The 22019-nt window shown below is 51.0% G+C and overlaps 1 protein-coding gene across 1 annotated transcript; it reads right to left on the reverse strand.

Annotated features, from left to right (window-relative positions):
* Positions 1 to 1526: 1526 nt before the first annotated feature.
* Positions 1527 to 21905, reverse strand: MGAT3 (beta-1,4-mannosyl-glycoprotein 4-beta-N-acetylglucosaminyltransferase). Its single transcript, XM_086611063.1, is given in 5 exon segments — positions 1527 to 4395; positions 4398 to 4436; positions 4439 to 4576; positions 4579 to 5162; positions 21875 to 21905. Coding segments are annotated over 4 exon segments (1494 nt in total). The 5' UTR covers position 5162; positions 21875 to 21905; the 3' UTR covers positions 1527 to 3661.
* Between the last annotated feature and the right edge of the window lie 114 nt (positions 21906 to 22019).

Consider the following 22019-nt stretch of genomic DNA (forward strand, 5'->3'; position numbering starts at 1 on the left):
CAGTTCCAGCCCAGGGGTAAGACAGTTTTTTTTTAGTCCTTCCCTTCTCAGACCTCAGCCCCTGGTTCAGACAAGATCAAGGAGCTTCAATGCTCACCTCAAAGAGTTCAGCATTGGGAAATGAGGATCTGATACAAACCTGCCTTCTCCTCTGCCTCTCTCACCACCCACACACCCACACGCTTTTGGGTTCCCTCTCATGGAGGTTGTCTGAGAGGGTGGCTGTCCCCCCCTGTACACTGGTGGCGGAAGTCCCAGCACGGCAGTACCAGGAAGGCTGGACAAGGGCAAGCCACCACCTTGGGAAATCCCTGAGCAAAAGTCAGCTTGCTAGTCCCTGTCCCCTCCAGCTACAAGGAGGAAGATTTTTAATGACAACCCTCTTGCTCCCTAAGGATAATAAACACAAGGTTAGCCAGACAAATTAGGCAGGAACATTGATTGGTTTGGCCTTAAATCCAAAAATGTTTAAACAATTCTTAAAGGAAAAAAAAAATCCGTATAATCTGTAAAGTCCATTCTTCCCCTCTCAACAGAAGTCTGTTTTAAATTTGATTTCCTAAGAATAAGAAAGTGAGTAAGTCTGGGAGAGGACAGGGCCAGAGTCCTGCAGAAGAGTCCCAGCACTGCTCTTCCAGCAAGACCTTTTCTTCCTGACCAAGGGGGCAAAAGGGAGAGGCAGGGAAATGATGGAGCAAACAACAAAAGAGGGTAGAGAAGGCAACAGGCTGTACTTCAAGAGTAGGAGATCCAGATATTGCAGCTGTGGGCTCATCTGAAACTCCCAAGAGACAAGGGCCATAACTCAGCAATGAAAACATGACTTGCAGTGCAATCCCCAAGGACGCCCATGCACAGGAAGAGCTGGTATCAGGGGAGAGGCTGCTCCCACTGTAGAAGATAACGAGGTACAGCCTCAGCACATACGTACTTTATTCCCTGCTTCACAGGGCTCTGGTGCTGCCAAATCACCCGTACAAAGACTGACTTCTCTTTCTCTCCTGTCTTCAGCAAGGCCTGGTATTGGGCTTGTGGTGTTGTCAGAGAAAAGGCAAAGCCAAAAGTGTGAGAGTAGATCTCAGGCTCCCTTCCATGTGCAAAAAATGAAAAATAGCTTATTCCTTCCATAATTTCCTGCTACTGAATCACATGAGCTACCACACCTGCCCTCCTCCAGCTGCCCCTGAGGAAAGTACGTTCCCCTCTGCTGCAGCCTCAGTGCTACTGCTCTCATCTTGCTCAACACAAGGCTCCTCCTTTCTCAGCTGGGTCCCCATTTCTCTATAATGTCTCTATGCCCAAGACATCCATGCAGCCACTTGGCACAAGGACCCTGTGACTGTGCCATGACTCCCTCCTGCTGCATCAGCTTCCCTTTGGAGGAAGAGCATTCTGCCTACTAAAGCTTCTCCCTCCACTCAGTTCCCAAAGGGGCTTTTCTTCCTCTGGGGAAGACACAGTAGAATTGAGAACAGTGATTTTTTTAAAACAAACAAACCAACAAAAAATCCAAACAAAACAAAAAAGAGGGTCCTTCAGTTCTTCTAACAGGCAGTATGGCTCATGAGATGCAGAAGTAGCTAAGATGAACTCCATCTCAGTTTGATCAGAAAAAGATGTTCATTTCATTCTCTTCTAGTCTCAGTCTTATTAGGCAATCAAGTTATTTTTGTTGATTTTTTTTCACTTCTCTAGAGAGGGGACTAAGAGGGAGAAAGAGAGAGATACAGAGAAAGGAATGAGGCACAAGGGTGGGAATGGGCTGGACAACACAGGAATATGGAGCCCTGATGGAGTGAGTTAATGGCAATAGAACCCTTGTGCTTTAGCACAGCTGGCCTGATGTCAGGGTCGCTCTTTCTTATGCCAACATTTTCCTCCTCCTCCATATGATCTTCACTTCTCTGCTTGGAACACGAGCCAGTCTTTCCACTGCAAGGCTAACAGAGCAAGCTCATGGTGTTTTTCACCCTCTGCCCGCTACAGTCCAGGCTCTGGGCAACACATCCAGCCATCTGCTAAGGAAGGGTGGTAAGTGTGAAGATGTGGATCTGCCTCCTCAATGAACTGAATCAATCCATCCAATCCAAGACAGGTCAGATCCTGACTACCCATCACTGGCAAACTCTGAGCAGACACTGGCCCAACCAGCTGCAACTAACGTCATTCTAGATCCCCTATCCTTTGCATGGTCTTGCCTGCATGGCCCAGGCTGCACCTGTGGGTTGCACATGCTCTTTGGATTGCACGATGGTCCCCAAACAGTCTCTTGGTCCTGAGGGAGTCTGCCCATGGCCCATTTCTTCACAAGCTCCCTCACACCCTGAGAGCAGACAGATGGATCCTATGTGTCGACAGGCTTTGTTTCCCCACAACACCCATCGCTGACTCAGACCTTTGCCCTTCTCCTCTCCCTTTTAATCCAACAGCAAGAAGGAATAGCCAGCATGTGTAAGCAGCAGCCCTGCAACAGGCAGAGCCTGCAGGGTTGCGGAGGCAGCCAGAGGCACGCAACAGTCCCGCGTGGGTAGCGCTGCTATACAGAGTCAGTGCTCTCGCTGGCCCTCTCCTGTGAATTCCCCGAAAAGTCATCCATGCCGAGAAAGAGATCACCGCTTCAGGATCCCACCACTTCCTGAAAGCACACACTCAAACCCAACTATGTCCCCTTCCCCCCCAGTACTGGTAACGAACGCCCACATGCATACCAAAACCATGCATGTTAGCACTCATGCACATAGGAAACCATGCACTTGTAAACATACACTCCCACCATCTGATTAAGTCTCCTGCTGCTTATCCCAGCCCCCATATAAGCATGTACTGCAGGGAAGATGCTTCAGCTTCTGTGGGCCAAGCCAGTGCAGTGTTGTGGGGGCAGAGGTGAAAAAGGAGTTTAAAAAAAATAAAATTAAAAAAGACACCTACCAAAAATCAGCTTTCTCCTCTGCTTCCCATCTGCCTGCTCCAGGATTGGTAGAGCATCAGGCCAAGATGCAGCCCAGGACAGATGCATTAAGCCTGCAGGAGGAGGCTGGATCTTGAGGAGAACACCTCAGAAGCAAAGGATTTCCCTTCCCCAACATACTTTTTGATATAGAGGTATACAAAAAAATAAACGCATACTGAGATGCTTTTGCACATTCACTCATCCAAAAAAATGCCTGTGACACACATCTGCACATGTGACCACTCGCATCGGTTTGTGCCTGCTGACTCACACGCTCACTGAATAGCCCAGGCTCGCATCTGTGCTTGCTCCGATCCACAAAGGACGAGGGTGGACAGGAACAGCTGCCCTCTCTCCCCATCGGATCCTCCCGGCCTCCCCCAGAGGAAAATTTGCCAGCTGACTGCAGAGATTCTCTCCAGCCAGCAAGAGAGGTACAGGAGATGCAGGAAAGTCTTTACACTACTGCCAGAGTAGGTCCCCAACATCTCTCCTCCTCCTGCCCTTCATACGACTGAGGAATCCTTGTGCCCAGGCATCACCCTGGGACAAAGGGAAGAGGAGAAGGAAGGGAGGGAGGGCAGAGACCCTGGGGAAATAGCATACCCCACCCAGAACCAAAGAAAACAAAAAAAGAAAGGAACAGACGAAAACACCCGACTCTTTCCCTTTGTGGTGAAGTTCTGATTTCCCACGTGAGCCTCAGTGGCCTCACCCAGCACCCTCTGCTTTTCGGTAGGGGTTCTCCAACAAGTAGCGAAACCGCTGGTAGTTCTTGAGCAGGTACTTGGGAGCATACATCTGCTCCTTGGGATCGGCAGGGGGATACTCCTGCGTAGTACCATCGAACCAGCCACCAGTCCGGATCAGCTCCCGAATATAATTGAGGTCTCGTTTATCCTCATAGTCACCCCAGCGGGGAAAGTCCCCATTCTGGGCTGACACCAGTTTGAAGTAGATCCCCTCTGGGGTGAAACACCAGGAGCAGTGCCAGCCAGCAAAGTGGAGGGGGCTGCCCAGTGACCACTGCACCAGGATGTGTCCTGTGCTGTTCTCATACTGCCGAAAGCCAGGCATGGTGTAGTACTCGCGGCGCCGCAGACGGATCCCGTCGGTAGCGTAGACAGCCTGGAGCATCCCAATGGTGCAGCCCGAGACCACCTCCAAAGTGCCTGGTTGCTTCCAGAAGAAGCCATAGAGCGACTTGCGCATGTGAAAGGCAAAGGGCTCTGTCCAGCCATCGTAGAGCTTGAGGAAGAGCACACCGTCACGGGCTGGGATCTCATCGGCATCATCGATGATGAAGACATCGTCCGGCAGGTTGCGAAGGCGAGAGATGCCATCCCGGGTGAGAAAGGTGCGCAGGTAATCGTCAGCAATCCAGCCGTCCTGGCGGCCACCAGGGGGGAAATGGTCCAGGAAGACGTAGAGCACCTTGTGGCGGTGTAGTCGAAGGAGCCGTTGAGGAACATCTCGCGGAACTTGAGGGCCGCGGCTCTCCATAGGCTGTGAAGTTTGACTCGCACACCACAAAGGCATCCACCACATCTCCCAGCTCATGGAAGCGGACATCCAGCAGGTCAAACTCATGGTTGACATTGATAGCGTTGATGACCCGCCGGGGGTCTCCCGTGGCACAAGGCGATCCTTGGTGGGCAGGTTAGAGTACTGGACCACAGTGGGGACCCCGCAGCTGGGGCCGTGCCAGCCCGGCAAGCACACACACTCCACCCACTTGCGCCGCTTGGTCCCGCTGGCGCTCAGCGGCTTGCGAGCCGGCCGCCCCGAGGCTGCACCATCTGCTCGCTCCTCTGGCCGCCCTCCCATGGGTGGCTTCTCCAACACCTTGGTGCCTGGTTTAAAGCAAACGCCACCAGCTTTGGTACGGACAAAATATTCTGTTGTGTCTTCCGGCAGCACAAACTCAACTTTGTGCACCTCTTCGCTGGCTCTGCTGGGAGGCAGGGGCTGGAGCAAGGGGGAGTGGGAGTACAGGGGTGTGCGGAGGAGCTCTGCACCCCCTGGCTCAGGGCTGACCTGAGGTGTGATGGGGGCATTGTTCCAGAAGAAGTGGAGACGAGGTTGGACTAAGCGAAGCCAGCTCTCGGGGAAGGTGACATAGGAAAGGGCCTTGAGGAAGTGCAAGAAGGAGATGAGGCAGAGACCAGCCATGCAGAGAGTCAGAAAGAGCTTATGGCGTCTCATCTTCATCCTGTGGAAAAGCCATGAAAAAGAAAGTCACATTCAATAGTTACTGAGTGCAAAAAGTTTACCAGTGGTAGACAGATCAGTTGTGGATGGCAGAAAATTCACCAGATTTGAATCCAAGAACTACTCCCCCCGCCCCCACCATCTTCAGTGGGCCTTTTGCCTCAGCTGCATTACACCAAGTCTGAACCTCTTCTATATCAGTCAGTTTTATAAACTCACAAAGACAAGAAAGGCACTGGTGACAGGGTAGAAAGGCAGGAAATCCAGAATAACAGGAATTTATGATTAAGTGAACTCACTGCACTTGGCAGATTTGGCTCTATTCATTGATGGAAACAAAACGAATGTGGGCTTCCTCAGGCCCTTCATCGTGAGAAGGTTGGAGGAAGATGAAGAAAGAGCAGAAAGCAGGAGGGACGAGAGAGTAGGGGGTATACGGCTGAAATACGACCAATGTAAGAGGCAATTTTAAAGGACCAAGATCATTAGCCAATCTGCCAGAACCAGGAAAACACCTATACTCCCCAGATCTTTTCAGTGTTTGCTCAACACACGCCCTAAAAACACCCTTTTCCTAGAAAACGCTACTCAAGTTCACATGGGGAACAGGAAAAAAAAATAATTGTCACTTTTACTCTTCTGCTGCGTCCTTCTCAAGTTCATTGTATCTCCAAATGTTGCCCTTTGCTTCTCGTTTTATATGGACTAGATGCTGAGGGTTTTTGCATCTGGATCAAGATGGCTAAATATGCCTAGCTGTCTCCACTGGTAATGCTGTGCCATAATGACAGATCCATATCAGGCCAGCAAGAAGCCAGCAGTGCAGAGCCCTTCCCTCCAAACAACGCAGAATATTGCCTTCATCTGCTCCCTGCACCACCTCTCCTCCAGCTCAGGCAGGGAGTACAGAGCTGCTGTCAGGCAGAGAAGTGACTGAAGACTATAATCCAGAAACAGGACTGAAAAAAAAAAGAAGAAAAAAACCTAAGTTCACCCAAGGAAAGGAGAAAAGGCGCTCACCTCCTGCTGTTTAGGGAAGGGCAGGCTGGAGCAAAGGTGGGCAGGAGAACAAGGTCACCCAAAAGCCCTGTGCAATGCAGAGGCTGTCCTCTCCTTCCTGGAGCATTAAACCCTTCATGCAGCAGCAGATGAAGAGGCAGAGACCCCCTCCAAGGCCCACGCATGCGACATCCACCACTGTCCTCCCTCCCCATGGCAGCGCTCCGCCCCAGTGCCGTCCCCTTCCCAGGGCCAAAGTTCCTGAAAGGCACCACACCCCTGTGCCATCACTTATAAACCCTCTGCTGAGCGCACACGTGCCAGCAACGCCTTCGCAGGAGGCAGTGCTCCCTCCCAAGGAGCACGGGCAGCCACCCCATGCCACACGCCCCTCGCAGGGACTGTCCTACTCCCTCGCCCTGGTGCTCCCCATGGCCAACATGCCCCAGTGTGGGAGCAGAGGGAAGAAGCACCCAGACTGCTCCCACTGCTTCAGAGGGTATTAAGTAAAATACAGCAAAGTGCGTTTACTGATTAACTTGGAGAGAATTTAATATTGAAGTGAAAAGCCATAAAGCATTTAGACAGATGGCAACTGCCCAAAGGAGAACATATCTGGCTCTCTACAGATGGCTCTGATATGGACTTGGTAGAGAGGTTGTCCACAGTTATACCTTACAGCTCAGCAAAAAGCATTTCTGGACACTTTTCGGTCACCTTTTTAGCGAGAACCACCATCCATCAACACAATTCCCCGTGCTCTCAGGTGACAGAGTGAGGAGTGCCACATCAATCTCTGAAGGAGGGGACTATGCTTAAAGCTGCCAGAAAAGTTACTGCATTTCCATGAGAGGGGGGAAAAAATTACAAGAAAACAAACAAACAAACAGAGAGCTTGTTCTTCTTTGTTAATGTTTATTACAGTTTTTGATATACTTTGACACTACACAGGTCAGTGGAGGGGCAGGGTCCTGGCTTTGCGTGCCCCCAGGAGGCAACCTTATCAGATGGGCTGGGAAGGAGGACATGGTGGCTCTCCTCAGGGCACCATGCCACAGCAGGCCCTTATCTCTTGCACCCACCTGCCATGGCTCGACAGCCCAATCTCACTTGCCTGGTCATGGCTCAGCTGGTGGGAGGCTATCTTTGTGGTGGTCCAGCCATGAAGGGCTGGATGTTCTCTTGTTCAAAACCATAAAACCATCTTGGGACTTGCTGTCAAGCCTTTTTCATGGGGCAAAACAGGGGCTGCAGAAGCCCCCAGACATCTTCTTGAGTTCAGGGTATTTATTTTTCTTTTTTTCTTAAGGCTCCGTTAACGTCTTGCAAGATCACTTGCAAGGTAGAAGAGCATCTAGTGCCTTTTCCTTGCATGTCACCAGTTTTTGCTCTGTCTTGAAGTGTGAGGAAGAGGAGGGCACAGGAAGCTGAAAACACTAAATTAGCAGCAACTGGCTGGCAGGAAAAAGTGGCCCTCGCTGGTAAATAAGTACAGCTTTCTCCAGTCAGGTGTCCTGTGCTTTCTCGGAGGCATTAACTCCAGGCATCAGGTTGCTCTCTCAGATGCTGAAACCTGGGCAAGATGAATGGCTGGCCAGCTCCAATAAGGTAATCCCAACAGCTGCCAGGTAATGCTGGTTTCACTCCAGTTCCTACAGGACACACAAATGCAGCGCAGCCAGCTTCCTCCAGGCCAGCCCAGGACAGAGGACAGGTGCTGAAGGCATCACGCAAGGCCTGTCTCCATATTCTTCCCAGATAGCTGTGATGCTCCGCATGCCACGGGAAATTCCCAGACAAAAGGTCGTAACTCTTGACATTTGACAAACTGCTTCGCTTCCTGGGTGTGGTGTGCCATGTCAACATAGCAGGACATGTGGTTTTAGGAAGTAAAGCATGGCTTCCTCACTTGATCCTTGCATACATCAATATCTGCCAGGCTCGGCACACGGCTCTGCAGCTCTTCACTCACTGGCAAAACTCAGCCCGTGCGCAGTTGCGTTGCCTCCCCGTTACTGCAGTCTGCACCCAGGAGAGCCGGGCTGGTGCACGCAGTCCTCTCCTGCAGCTCTGCCAAAGCAAGCTGGCCCTGCAGTACCCTCTGCTGTTTTCTCCTGCTGACATGTCCCAGGAGGCAATTTTCACTGCTCAGTTGTCTTCGTTAGGGAGCGGGAACATGAACCCATTTCCTATCCCTTCCTAAAAGGAAGGAACCAAAGCAAGCTATGTCCTCTTCAAACATCTTCCCTGGGAACCACCTCCATTCTCACATGCCAGGGATTCCTCTGCTGGAGAGTGGAGAGATTGGGTGGGCTGAGATCCTAAAAAACATCAATCACATATCTCTTCCCATATCCTCTGATCAGCACTGTAGTGAAAGACATGTCTTTGAGAGGCAGCTAATTGGAGACAAAGGCCAGCAGGGTAGGAAGATGCTATTACCCACCTTCCCCATCCAGAACGTTTATGTGTGGGGGAAATGAGAAAGGAGTACTAGTTAGGGAGACATCTCAGCGTGTCATAAAAGAGCCCACTCCTGTGTCACAAAGCAGCCATCAGTTACCAGGAACACAGAAAACCAAGAAGAGATATTTCCCTTCTGACAATTTTGAGCGAGGAGGGGGAAAAAAGTCAACTTGATCTCAGGGAGAGCAATCAAGTTGCTGTCAGGTTAAAAACAGCAGCAAGAAAATCTTTAATGTTCAAGTAGAAGAAAAAAGCCAGAAGGCGCATGGACAGTCAGCTCCATTAAGACAAAGCTCTTCAGGGAACATGCAGTTGTAAACTGCTTCAGCAACATTCAGCTCAGCAAGAGAAGCTGAAAGCTTCTTTTGTAAGGGATTCCTTTGATACTTCCTTGCTTGAAGAAGCTATGTCTCCACCATGCAGGGGAAGGGCTTTCAGAGAAGGAGGAAAGCTAGAAGTGGTATGCATATGAGTTATCCCAGGCACCTGTTACCATTTTACTTTGCTATTATATCAAGTGACCAGTTGATTTATACCATCCTGAAATCATATCCTGATTTTCAAGGAGACAGAGAGAAAGAAATGCACCACTAAGAGCTAGTAATTCCCCAGTGCTAATGTTCTCTTCTGGAGGACACTGGCAAGAGGCCATGCAAGAAGCCGCTGGATGCACGATGCCTCGCGCTTCGTCCTTGTAGGGCACAAGACTCGAGACTCCCTAGATCTCTCCTGTGGTGACAAGAGAAAAGTTGCTGTGGAGGACAAGTCAGAGTAGGAGCTTCTGGTTTTCCCCCCAATACAGAGATGCTCATCTCCTCTGCCTAAAGTTATCCCATAACACCCATGCAGTAACATATTTGCCCATCACTCAGACACTTCAACACAAAGCAACAATTCAAATTAGAATCGCTTTCATGCGGCGGATTAAAATCTAGCACGACTTCCATCCCCCACTCCACACTGAGGGCCAAACTCTCTCTCTGCCAGCTAGAGACAAACGAACAGGCTCCACACTTCTGAAGTACTAGTACTACCACCCACAGGGCACAGGCATCACAACACACATCAGAGTCACAGCACCTCAAAACGCTCCAAGATGTCAAATTACTTTTGTCCTGCAAACAACTACAGAAATAAGGAGAAACTATAAAATCTACTATTTGTCTACAACTGAAACATGACTATCTCAGGGACAGCAGGACTGTGCCTTGCTTAAGGATAAGAAGAGAAGATTATCCTACAAAGCTGGACAGCAGGGAAAGTGGAGAGAAGTAGGATGTACCAGAAGGTACCTAGGGCTCAGCATTTCCGTCACGTGAAGGATGCCATGGTGTTTTCAGGGACTGCAAGCTAGGAGGATGTCAACAGGAAGTTCTGGCAGAGCGACAGTACAAGGTGGTTTGAATGCAAGCAGGTCCATATCGGCTTCCGTTCGAGTTTCAAGGACAGAATACAACATTCTTCCACGACCTTTATCAAGAGCTACTGCCTGCAGCGCTAATGCAAAACAGCAATACCTCATGCTATGCGTTTCATTTGCAGCTTCGAGGCAACTGACCACAAGGTGCCACTGAGTTGCTGCCTGCGCAACCAGGTGGAGCAAGCCACCCAGCACAGCCACTCTTCAAGTAAGGTCAAGCTAAAGGAGAGCCAGGCTCTGTCCTAAGCGTCTCCCCTCCCTTTCAATAGGGAGGTAAGCAGAAATGTAAGGTGACCACTCTCAACAGGGCACCACCATGGCATCCATTTGACTTCCAGAGCAGCCATCCACACACCATTAATGGGTGCCGTCAAGCCAGAAAGAAAACTGAATCGAGAAAAAAAGACGGCGAAAGGGTGAACCCACACAAGGCTAAGGTGAGGTTGGCCAAGGAAGGGCGAGAGCAGAGCTGAGAAACCAAGGTTTCCCACTGAAGGTGGACACATCATGTATCAACCACAAGCCTCAGGATTGTGAGCAAGGCCTTGCTAGGTCTCAACTAACCAGAAGCATCTGTGGTCAAAAAGAAAACAGGCTTCTCTTCTCCTACATGCTCTTGTAGGAAACCAAAATGCTCCGTGCCAGTAGCTACGATCTGCTGCATACAGAAACTAAGATGGATGCAACACAAAGTCTCCAGTTTTTTAAGTACCCTGGGTACTCACTTCTTCAACTCCTGAAAGCACAGTAGCTTTGGACTCCACGCTTTCCATGGGCTTTCACTGTTTCTACTGCTCTCTCAAGTGTCTTGTCCTGCTCTTTGGTGGACTAAGCCTTGGTTATTTTAGATGCCACACCTCCAGCCACAGCAAGATAGCTGTACGCTCTGGGACAAAGCAGCTCTTAGCCCTCTGTACAGTGCACTTGGGACCTGGTGATAAAGAGGTCTTTATTGACAGAATTTTGGCTCAAGACTGATCTTCCACAAGTCAGCAGAACAGACCAGCATCTGAACACCTTCAGAGTCCATTATAAAACCCTCCACTTGAACAGATTTTCTTACTGTAACTACCATAATACTAATAGCAGCATAATTATATAATTCTCCAGCCCCCGGTTTAAAAGAAGATCTGCTCAGAGAAGACTAGAAAACTCTACTGAAATCCAATAACGGCCTATGAGACACCGATTTAATTTATCCAAGAAGTACTTGGACATCACAAGGGTATGGTATTCCATGCTAAAGAAAACTTCAAGCTGGGTTTCCAACTCCACTGCAATCTATCAAATATTCTTCTCAGTATCCGTCAGCTGTACTGGGCTCCCTTGTAACTAATCTCCTCTCTCCAGCGACAGCCAGTCTCACCATAGGAATTTCCATGGCTCTAGAGATGCCCTCGGCACACTCTGATCCTTCAGACACTCTCAGAATCCACAGTTTTAATTTCTTAGCACCACTAGTCTAAGCACTCTTTCTGCTAAAGGAGAAGCAGCACTTCTACTATCCTCTTCTCTCCTTCGCTTACGCCTGATATCCTGAGAGGACTCTTCCTCAACCCTGCTTACTGCCTCCTCAAAACATCTGGTTCCACAAAGACTCCTGCGATGGCCCTGGAGATTGCATCATCACTTGGCTCCAAGATCGGGTCTCTCAGGACATCAGAGGGCGAGCTGAGGCATTGCACATTGCACTCCGCAGTACGCACGCACATATCCCCCAGAGATGTAAGGCCTTTCTCCCAGCCAAATACAGTACTACTGCTCCTCACTGCTTCAAGAGCGCAGCAGCTACAGCAGTGCAAATGGAGCTAGCTAGTTCTTTTGCTTCTTGACTTTAGTGCCTTACAGGGAAGGAATGCTCCATCATGAGACAAGGAATAGGAAAGGAGAGAGGGACAAACACTACAAAAAAAAAGCAATTTATGTCCTCGGACAGGCCATGGGTAATCAAAGAAGTATGCGAGAACTCCCAACTAGTCTTGGTGTCTTGCAGAGAGCAACAGGACAAAACCATTTTGTCTGAAGATAAAAGAAAATGATGCTTCCAGAGACCTCAAGTGAGGCATGTGGTAACACAGGCTGTTGTTCCATAGGTTCTCTCCCCTCACTCACCACCTTCACAGCTCACCACCCCACAGTTGTCAGCGGTATGAATTCAAGTTGTCAGTCGTATGAAAGTCGTCTTTGTAAAGCCAAATCAGCAGCAGATCTAACTGGGTTAAAAACAAACTTCAAGAAAAGTGCCTAGACATGGGAACAAGCAGCTGACCAGAAAGAAGTAACCAGCAGAAACTTTCTAAATTATTTCACTGGTTCACTCCACACCAAAACAGTGGTATCATGTAGATACATCTTCAGACACTCAAAATTATAGGCCTTTAAGCACTCTTCAACTGTCATAAGCTCGCTAATCCATCCCAGCAGCATCAGGGAAGGTGTACATCTCAAGGAAGGATCTGGAAGAAGCAGCAGCAGGTAATTCCTTTCAAAGCAGACCCTGGCAGGCAGTCCATGTATGCCAAGCAAGTGGAGTACAAGTCACAAATCCTGAGAACAGCACCAAAACGGGACGTCAGATTACTCTCAAAGCTGAGGTTCCATGGGTGAAGAGCACATGGCAGATATATGCCAGACCATGCACATAAATCCTGTGCAAAGGAAGGCAGGAGAGTTCCTGGGGACCGGGTGACAGCCCAAGCAACTGGGAGACGCAGGTCAAACAGCCGAAAAGAACGTGAGGTGGATGCCCTGCGGGCCTGGAGTGAGGCAGTTAAAGAAGGAAAGAGGCAAGAAGAGCTTGATGCCATGGTGATGGGTAGAGTGCACAGACCCACGCAGGCAAGCAAAAACCACGTTGCCTCCAGCTATTTTTGAAGCGGGTGGCAGTTGTTTATGCATCCCCGGGATAAAAGCTCTCCAAGACAGATCAAGGAGGGGAGTAATTAAACCCCAGGAAGACAATAAATAAAGAGAGGCATGGAACAGCAGCAAGATCCTAGCGGCCACGGAGAAGAGCTGGCCCTCCATCCCCCCCTCTTTCCTCCCCCATCCATCACCAACCACTTGGGGTTTGGCAGTGCGCTCACTTTCCCACAGTAGCTGATCTATTACTGTTTGGAAGAGCATTCCCAGCCTCTTCCTTCCCCTCCTCCCCTCCTTTCAGGCCACAGGGGTCCCTCCTGGCAGCCCCCAGATCCCCCTCTTCTCTGAATGTCTGGTGACCAGCCAATCCCATGCAAAGAGCATTAACCCCTCTTCATCGGGAACAGAAACCTGACTCCATGCTGAGAGGTTTCTCTAGGGTGTCTCTCTCTCTCTCCTTCCTTCTCTCCTCCCATTCCCGACACCCCCCCCCGCCCCCCCAGGCTTCATTCTCTCCCCTCTTTCCCCTTTCCCTTTATTTCTCGAAAACTAACTCCAGCCCTGGGAGCGTCACGTCTTCCCGAGAATGTTACATGAACTCGAGAACGTTACACGAACCCATGGGAATTTTTCTTGGACCAAGAACAGACCCTTATTTATTTGTCTCTTCTGCCTTTGTTCTTCATTTCCTCTTTCAAGACTGAGGCAAGACCTCGACACAGTGCCGCCTGGATCCCCCGCTGCCACTTCACTTTGTTATTATTTTCAGAAAGAAAACGCTGATAGGCAGAGAGCTCTTCAATGCCTCGCCCCGAGGCAGAAGCGAATCAGCCCAGACTCCCACCTCTGGGGTGGACGAAGGGCACGGGGGCTCTGCAGAGCACCTCAGGCTCCGGCTTGCAGAGTCAACCCCCTGCTTATGTAATCCTTCTGATTGCAGCATCACAGCCCCCCCCCCGGATTAAATCCACACAAATCAAATCTTCAGTAACAGCTTTGTGCTGGTAACAGGCATATGGTATCACGGAAAGGGGCAGTTTCCCAGAATGAAATCAAAAACCCCCTAATGCACTGAACTCAGGGTCACATAAATCTCTCTTCTGCCTCCCACAGACGGCTGGATCTTGTTTACAGGCATTGCAGCAGGCCTGGGTCTCAACAATATGTTTACCTCTTCTCTACAAACATTCCCTTTCGCTAAGCAAAGTGGTACCCTGATCTCTGGATTAAACCAAGTGGAAAGGGCTGGAAGCAGGTCTACGGGAAAGAGGAGAGAGCTAGTCTTCATCAGTGAAATCAAATGCCACCCTGGACATTCCAAAGGTTTTCAGACCATTTGTCTTCACATTCTTCCCTTAAATTGCCTTATTTTCTTGAGAAGGACGAGGACGAATTTTGCATTTAGCCAGCTGCTGACATGCCTGACAAGAGGTAAAACCATTCAATGAAAAAATGGGGTTTGTTTCAGGCTGAAGAACCTGAGAATCAGGCCAGGGCCAGGTGGGACAGCACAGCTTGTCCAAGGGACATCTGGTGATTGTCTGGCCAGCTCTTCTCCAAATGCAAAAGCCACAAACCAACACTGTGCAGATAAAAACGGGGAAGCTGAGCATTTCTGCTCAACAGTCGACAGAGCAGTTTACTGTCACAATCACTTGATTACAGGTCAAGTTCCTTTCCCTCTCCACCCTCAGCCCTTTCAGTAACACAAACATTTATATTGAACTGTAACTGTTTCTGAGGAGTCAGTTGCCACGGCCGGGTCAGAAAGGAAGGGGAGGTGGAACAAAACTAACATGTAAGCGCACCATGAAAACTGGTGGTGAATGAGAAGGGTGTGCAATGCAGGGCGGAGAGCCACAGTCACGTTGAAGTCACCAGGGCAGGAGTGGGACAGCCCATCCACATGGTAGAGTAACCTGCCATAATGAGCCAGAGGGCCAACGGGCATTGAGCTCATCCATCGCTGGGGTGGGTGCTCAGCCTGCCCAGCTCATCTTCACGACGTTCCTCTGCTGCAAGTGCCTGTAAGAAGCTGCCCCAGTCTTATTCTGCCCTCAGCTGGTTGCTTCTCAGGGTTTAGTCTCTGAGAAATGATGGGAATTTCAGCTGCACAGTTTGCTGCTCAACCACCTGATTTTTCTAGTCTTCAGGTCCTGATGATCTTTTGTGAAGTCCAACGAGCTGTGTCATGCCAAAGCTAAAACGCTTTGGCAGCACAAGATGGGCCTTCGAAAGAAAAAAATGCTCTCAAGCATCTGAATTTTTTAGAGAGCAGTCCCGATGATCCCTGCCCCACATCCACAGCACAGCACTGTATTTGAGTCAGGGACCAAATCCAAGCTCCAGATTCACTGTCTTCAGCTTGACACAGTCTCTTTACCGCAAAGATGGGGCCTCTGAACTCAGGAACCTCTCACACAGTCCCAAGCCATGGAGATGCTCTGCAGTACCATACAGCTGAGTGATGTGGAAACCAGAACTGGATTTTCAGGGCAGTTCAGCTGCACAGAGGCATATGGAACAAACATGGCAGAAGGGGAACCCACAGCCACTTCTCATCACTAAGTGATAGACTCTGGATGCCTGACAAACTCCCCTTCCCTCCTCCCCAGCGCTCAGGGGAAGCGAGAAGACTCTGTTCCAGAGCACAATGCACTATAAATAATTCAAGAGACTAAATTATGCAAAAGCAATCCCATCATCCCCTGGCCGAGCTGAATGCAGGTGTGGTCAACCCTTGCTCCGAAAGTTGCTGCTAGACAGGGATTTCAAGGCCACAGAGGCTCTGTGCCAATAGCACAGATCCGAGAGCACAACAAGCCACTTGCTAACAGTCAGGTCAGCACCAAACAGCAGCACAACAGGAGGTATTGGGGACACGGGGCTGACGCGGAAACAGCAATTCCTTTAAGCCACCTCTTCTCCAGAGACCTCACATGGGCCCCAGAAGAAAAGCAGCAAATCACGTCCCCTTCAAGCAAGGCTGCTTGGTGCATCTTGCCTCCATCCATGGCAGTTACCCTCGCGAGAGCTGCAGCTGGACAGCACGGGCACAGCGAAGTGGGGAGAACAGCAGTGCTGGGACAGGTGGGAAGGAGAAAAGGGAACTGAAAACGCGCTGGAGGCAGTAAGGAAGGAGCAGTTTTGCTAGCACAAAATAACGCACAGGGAATGCTGAGCTGAAAGCAGACAGAATCTCAGTCTGCTTTTCTGCCTGACCTCCTTTGCCTTCCGGAGATATTGCCTCCCAAATATCAGGGCCATCGAGGTTTCCCCTCGGCAATGGGGTCATTAAATAACAGCGTGCAGCTCATGCTGATCACTCCAGGGCACCATTCTCCTGATTTACCCTGCCCTTTGCTCTGCCTCGGAGCTCCATGAAAACAGGACTTCCTCGTACGCAGCGAGCACCATCGCTCTCAGCCCCTGTGCAGGCAAGCGCTTCTTCCAAAGCCCTACCTTTCCCAGCTCCCGCAGTCTCCGAGATCTGTCTGTGCCCAACATGCTCGGTCTGCACAGGCCTCCGTCCTCCTCCTTCTCCCTGCTGCCCAGCTAGAAGCATTTGTGCCAGGGGAAGGACGAATCAAAAGTGCTACCACAGCCCTCTTCAGCCTCAGCACAACCAGCTTAAAATCTCTGGGCCCTAGCTTACCTTCCCCTTCTTTCTTAAAGGGCTCAGCATCTAGGAGAGAGACTCCCTTTCATGTCTCTTTGCCATGCTGTCTCTCTTGCTTTCTGTTCAGTTCCAGTATCTGCATGCCGAAACGGAGGATTCTAAGGCAGATAAAGTCAGCGTAGCAGACACCTGCGTTTAGATCACAGGTTTCACAGTTGCTGGAGCCGTTATGCAGCAGGTCTAATTTGCATTAGTCTTTCGGTATGCTTCAAATCTGCTTGCTGCAGCTTTGGTATCGTGCAAGACACATGCAGCAATATCTTGAGATAAAAATTACCCCAAAGCCTTAAAGAGATAAGGGTCTAATTCTGCTTGCTAACCCTGGCCCAACCTGTAAGGATTTACACCCCGAGGGGAAAACAGCACTCCCAGGGAAAGGCAGCAGGGAGCTGGGATTATAGATTAGGCAGCAGATCAAGGAGGCAGCGATATCTGCAGTGAAAAGGGCAGCAGGATCCAAGTGGTGACTAGAAAGTTATCGATAACCCCTGGCTCAGCACTTGCACCCAGCCGTTCTCCGGGATTTCCGAGACGGCCAGTGGCAAAGCAAGTACAAGGAATGTCCCTCTTCAGCTGTTGCTCTCCTGCTGAGCCTCTGCATGTGCTGCTGGGCGTGCTGCAACCTTGCTGCATGCCTCAGTTTTCTCTGGGTGGGAAATGGAAGAGACACTTTTCTACCTCCAGGTAAGGGCCTTGCCTAATTAAAAGAAGCTTAATGGGTGGCTTTGAGGCCCTTGGAGAAAAACTTTGCCATAAAGTGCAACACATTGAGACGACTCTCAGAAAGAAGAGTTGCCCCCACTGCCTCTCTCCCTCTGGACAGCCACATCCACTTCTCCTGCTGCTTGCACCTTGTGCATTACAGGCTGAAAAAGACTGCTGGCAGAGCTCAGTTTGGTCATACTCCACAGCCATGGACGATTTTTTGGAGGGAGGGAAGAAAAAAAAGCCTATTTAGACACGGGCCTACCTGGGGAAACAGGGAACTTTAACTGAGCTCATCAAGCTGCCTATTCAGCTGGGGGGGTTATCTCAGTACGAAACGCCAACAGGCAGCTCAGGTAACTCTTGCTATCCTGAAGCAGGGAATAATCGCTTCCGAAATCACAGCTCAAAAACAAGCCCTTGCTTTTATAAGGCAGCCAGTTCCCTTCATGCTGCTTCTTCCCTCAGCCTGCCTGATGAGAGCTGGGACGCAGAGCTACGCTCCCTTTCACCGATCAGCTCTACCGAGCAAGTTTGAGCACAAAAATACACCCGCCCTGCTCCAGGTGTTCAGAGGTTTGAAGAGCAGGAGGTACCTGTTGTGCTTGAGGGAAGTAAAAGGTTTGCACTGCAGGGAGCAGTCAGAAAAGGAAGGTAAATAAATCATGTTTATGCTTTTCTGAGAGCTGCAATAACAAGAGTCCGTTTCACAGGGGCAGAGGCATGGAGTGCTCTTGTGCACCCTACACTGCTGCTCCAGCACTTGGCATCCCTTCCCACCTCCTCCAGGAGAAGGTGGAACTCAGCAGCTCTGTGACTGCAACTCTGCCCTAGCCCCTGGGATAAGCACTAGGTCCTGGCACCCTGCACAGCATTGCTACTGTGGTACAACCCTGACCTGGACAGCCCAGCCCTAGCAATACACTCGCCTAACTCCATCAAAGCACCACAAACCTGACTCGGAGCTGCCCACGATCCTAGGCTTGCCCCCTCCACGCAGGTCTGCCAAGGCTCCTCAAGGCCACGCTGAAGCACTGACCCAGCAGCACAGTCTGTGTGTGCACTGCAGATGTGTCACCACCTTTCCAAGAGCATCCAGAATGGGGAACAGCAGATATTGCTCAGACGTACCCCCAGATCCCCTTGCATTGCACTGCCCCATGTGCCTACCTTCCCCAAATTTTGGATCCCACTTCATTGTAGTACCACAAGATACCATCCTGTCATCAGAAAAAACGTAGTGCAGCCTGACCTTTTGTTGCAGAACTGATGGGCGACAGTCACAGTACGGAGAAGCAGGTAGGGACAACTAGCCACACTCTTCTACAGTCAGGGCTGATAATGTGAACCAGCCCTTTGAGTCACCTTACACTAACCTAAAGATGTGCAGATGCATCTTGTGCCAGTCAGTACCCCCCTCCACCATCCTCTCTGCTGAGTTATTGTCAGCTGTACCAGCCTTCGTTAGCACCACCTCCTCCAGCTACGTCCCAGTGATTGGGTCACAGATTCCAACAATGTACAAAGGGCTCATTTTAGAGCAACTAACCCCACCTAAAACCTAATCAGCCTGCAGGAATGAATGCTGGCCCAGCTTGCCCCATCTATCCATCACCAAATTCCCCCGCTTCCTTCCTCTGCCTTTATAGTCCAATGCAAGGGTGAGGGGGAAGATGCCAATTTGTGATAGCAGGTGCACCTTAAAGATGCTATTCTCAAGACAGGAGGAATTTCAGACACAGCAAGCTGAAAACTCAACTACAAACCCTGCCACGAGATAAAGTTTATCTCTGCTTGCTAGCAGGTCAAAGCAAGAGAGGGACAGAGAGAAACTTGTCTGTCCTAATGTGCCCTTCACATACTGAACATGCACAACAACATCTATAAGTGCTGTCCTGAACAACTGCCGTACCCATGACTGCTTACGAACACCGAATTTATTGCAGGCATAAACTCTACAAAAGTCCATTCGTTCCATGGTAAGCACACTCAGCAGGACCTGTGTGCATTGCTACCTGCACCCAGCAAACACTCACCCACGTTTCTCACACAAGCATTCCTTAAAGACATGCAATAAGCATGTTACACCAATCTGGCAGGCCACAAAGTCACGCCGTACTTAACCAGTTGTGCGTGGGAGAAGGAAGAGAAAGGTAAACACAAGGCGTGTGGGAAGCGCATGAGCACACAAACTTCATAGGTACGCTCCCCAGGCAAACACAGAGTGTATCTGTGCAGGCTGCTGTTAACCATGCTCTAAGTTAAGCAGGCTCTGTGACCACAGAGCAGCCCAGCAACCCTCCACAGCAGTTATCCCTGTCTCATGTCAGACACAGGTCCTCTAGATAAATGTTTACAGTTGTGAGCATCCCCTGAAGCTAACATCCACACAAACACATGCAATATTTTCCACCTCCTCTTCTTGACCTCCTTGCTAAGGCAACCCCTGTGTGCCATGCAGGCAACTTTTTCTTTTTCCAACCTTACCAGCATTCGCAGGGAGGCAGACAGCAGCTCAGTCCCTGAACCCAGTTTGGAAACGGTCCCCAACGCTCTCGGCACCTCCAATGTAGACGAGCATCAGCAGCACCTCAGACCAAAGGTATGCCAGCACAAAAGGCGGCAGCTGGGCCACTGCATTAGAAGCAGGGCAAGAAAACTCACCTGCAGCTAGCCAGAATCCCTCCCCTCTCCTAAGGATATAATTGCCATATCAAGGGCATTAATAAACAAGATATGCAGGTGTAACCGAGAGTCCTCATAGGGAGGGAATGTTATACCTTGCAGTGGATTTCTTACCACTACTGCAAAAATCACCCGAGGGTGTAGAGAGGCTATAAATCTTCCAGGGACTTTTATGACATGCAGTGGCAGAGTAGCAGCTTCACTCCTGTGCTGCAGTTTGCAATGGCTTTCATTCAAAGTCTGCTTTCTATCGCTACAGGGAGGCTGGAGGCTCCCCAGCAACAGCTCACAGGACTACTCTTCTCCCACCCCAGCTTGGAGGATGTGTTCCCATCACTACTATTGCAGCTGAGAAAAACAGCACAAGTACTACAGCTGTGTTTAGGAGGGCTTTGAAATTGGAGGTGTCCTGGGGGGTGGGAAGCCCATTGGTTCTTCCTCCCCTCCAAGACGGCTCTCCCATGTCTGACAGTCAAGCAGTGGCAGGTCCTGCTTGATTTCAGCTCTTCCCAGAGGAGCTGGCAGCAACCAGCCTCCTGCAACAGAGACTTGCAAGTGATTCCTAAGTCCAGGCTCCAACTGGACTCAAATACTGCTTCTGCAGGCAAGATCTACAGAGCATGAGAGCCAACATTTGGGGAGGGGGCCTGAAGAGTTCCGGCTGACTCACACCCTGCTGGGGTGGGAGAGACAGGGGCAGGAGTAGGTGGGAATTCGAAATTCAGTTTGCACAGGGCTGGGGGTTCCTGATGACTCAAGTCATACTTGTTAGCAGTGGTGCCACTGAGTGTTTTCACGGGCTTGAACTTCCCACTCAAGGGGAGGGATCTGGAGTTAACTGGAGGGCCATTCTCTGGGAGGGGAGGTGCTCAGCACCCACGCTGCGTGCCAGAGCTGGGCAGGCTCTCTCCTGACCCGAGCTCTGTCCTAGGGTGGAAGGGAGAGGTGTGAGACCCCAGCTTCGGCTCTGGGAAATAGGCAGGGCTCAGAAACACAGCCTGCGGAAATCCCCAGAGGAAAACCACAGGCTGAGGCACTCAGAGGAGCCTCTCTCCATCCCGCTCCACACTCCTTCTCTTGTTGAGCTGTCTGAGCAAGTCTAGAGCTGCAGCAGATGCCGTGTTCCCCACCACCCTTGTCACGCTCACCCGGGGAACGAAACTCACAAGGACAGAGCTACGCCAGCCCGTGCCACCCCAGCAGGACACGCAGCTATTTCCAGCCCACAAACAACCCAACAGCCCTAGTGGGGAGAGCTTGGGTGCCCAGGTTGCTTTGCAGCCAGCCCCCAACGAGGGGATTGTAACAATCCAATGCAGAGACGGAGCAGAGACATTCAATGATGATCATACACATATATTGTATGTACGTTTTCCCTCCCACGCACACACTCCTGTTACTCCTTCTTGCTTGCTGCAGGCTTGGCACGCATCCCCAGCCCGTGCCCTCCTCACAAGCCGAGCACGGGCAGCAGATGGGCCTTCGCTGCAGTGCCCCGGCCAGAGGGTCCCTCCGTCCCCGGCGAGCCCGCATCTGCGGGCAGGGGGCTGGCAGCATCGCCTCCCTCCTCCCCATAGCCGATGCTCCCTAGCAGGGGATGATGGGATTATGGGGGGGGTTAGGGGGGAAGAGAATAAAAAAATAACACTAATATAAATAAATAAGGAGCGGGAAGATGGGGGAAGCCTCTCCGGCAGTGCCCGCAGGGGATGACGCCGCACCCCCGGGCCGAGGCACAACTTGCAGGTGGCGGCAGCGGCGCGGAGGGAGGATGGACCGAGGAGGGTCCCGCCGCCGCTGCCCGCAGCGCCCGCCGCTCCGGGCGGCTCCACCGCGTAGGGCGGGCGTGCGCTGCTCGCTGCCCCCCGCCCGCCCGCCCGCTCGCTTTCTCACTCACCCCCGGCCGGCGCAGGGTCGGTGCCCGCCGGGCCCCCGGCGGGGCGAGGCTGCCGCTCGCCCCCGGCCCGCCCGCCGCCCCCCGGCATGGCTCGGCGCCGGCCGCGGAGAGGCGAGGCGAGGCTGCAGCCCCCCGCCGCCTTCCT

Source organism: Tauraco erythrolophus, chromosome 4 (assembly GCF_009769465.1).
Source record: "Tauraco erythrolophus isolate bTauEry1 chromosome 4, bTauEry1.pri, whole genome shotgun sequence".
NCBI classification, from domain to species: Eukaryota; Metazoa; Chordata; class Aves; order Musophagiformes; family Musophagidae; genus Tauraco; species Tauraco erythrolophus.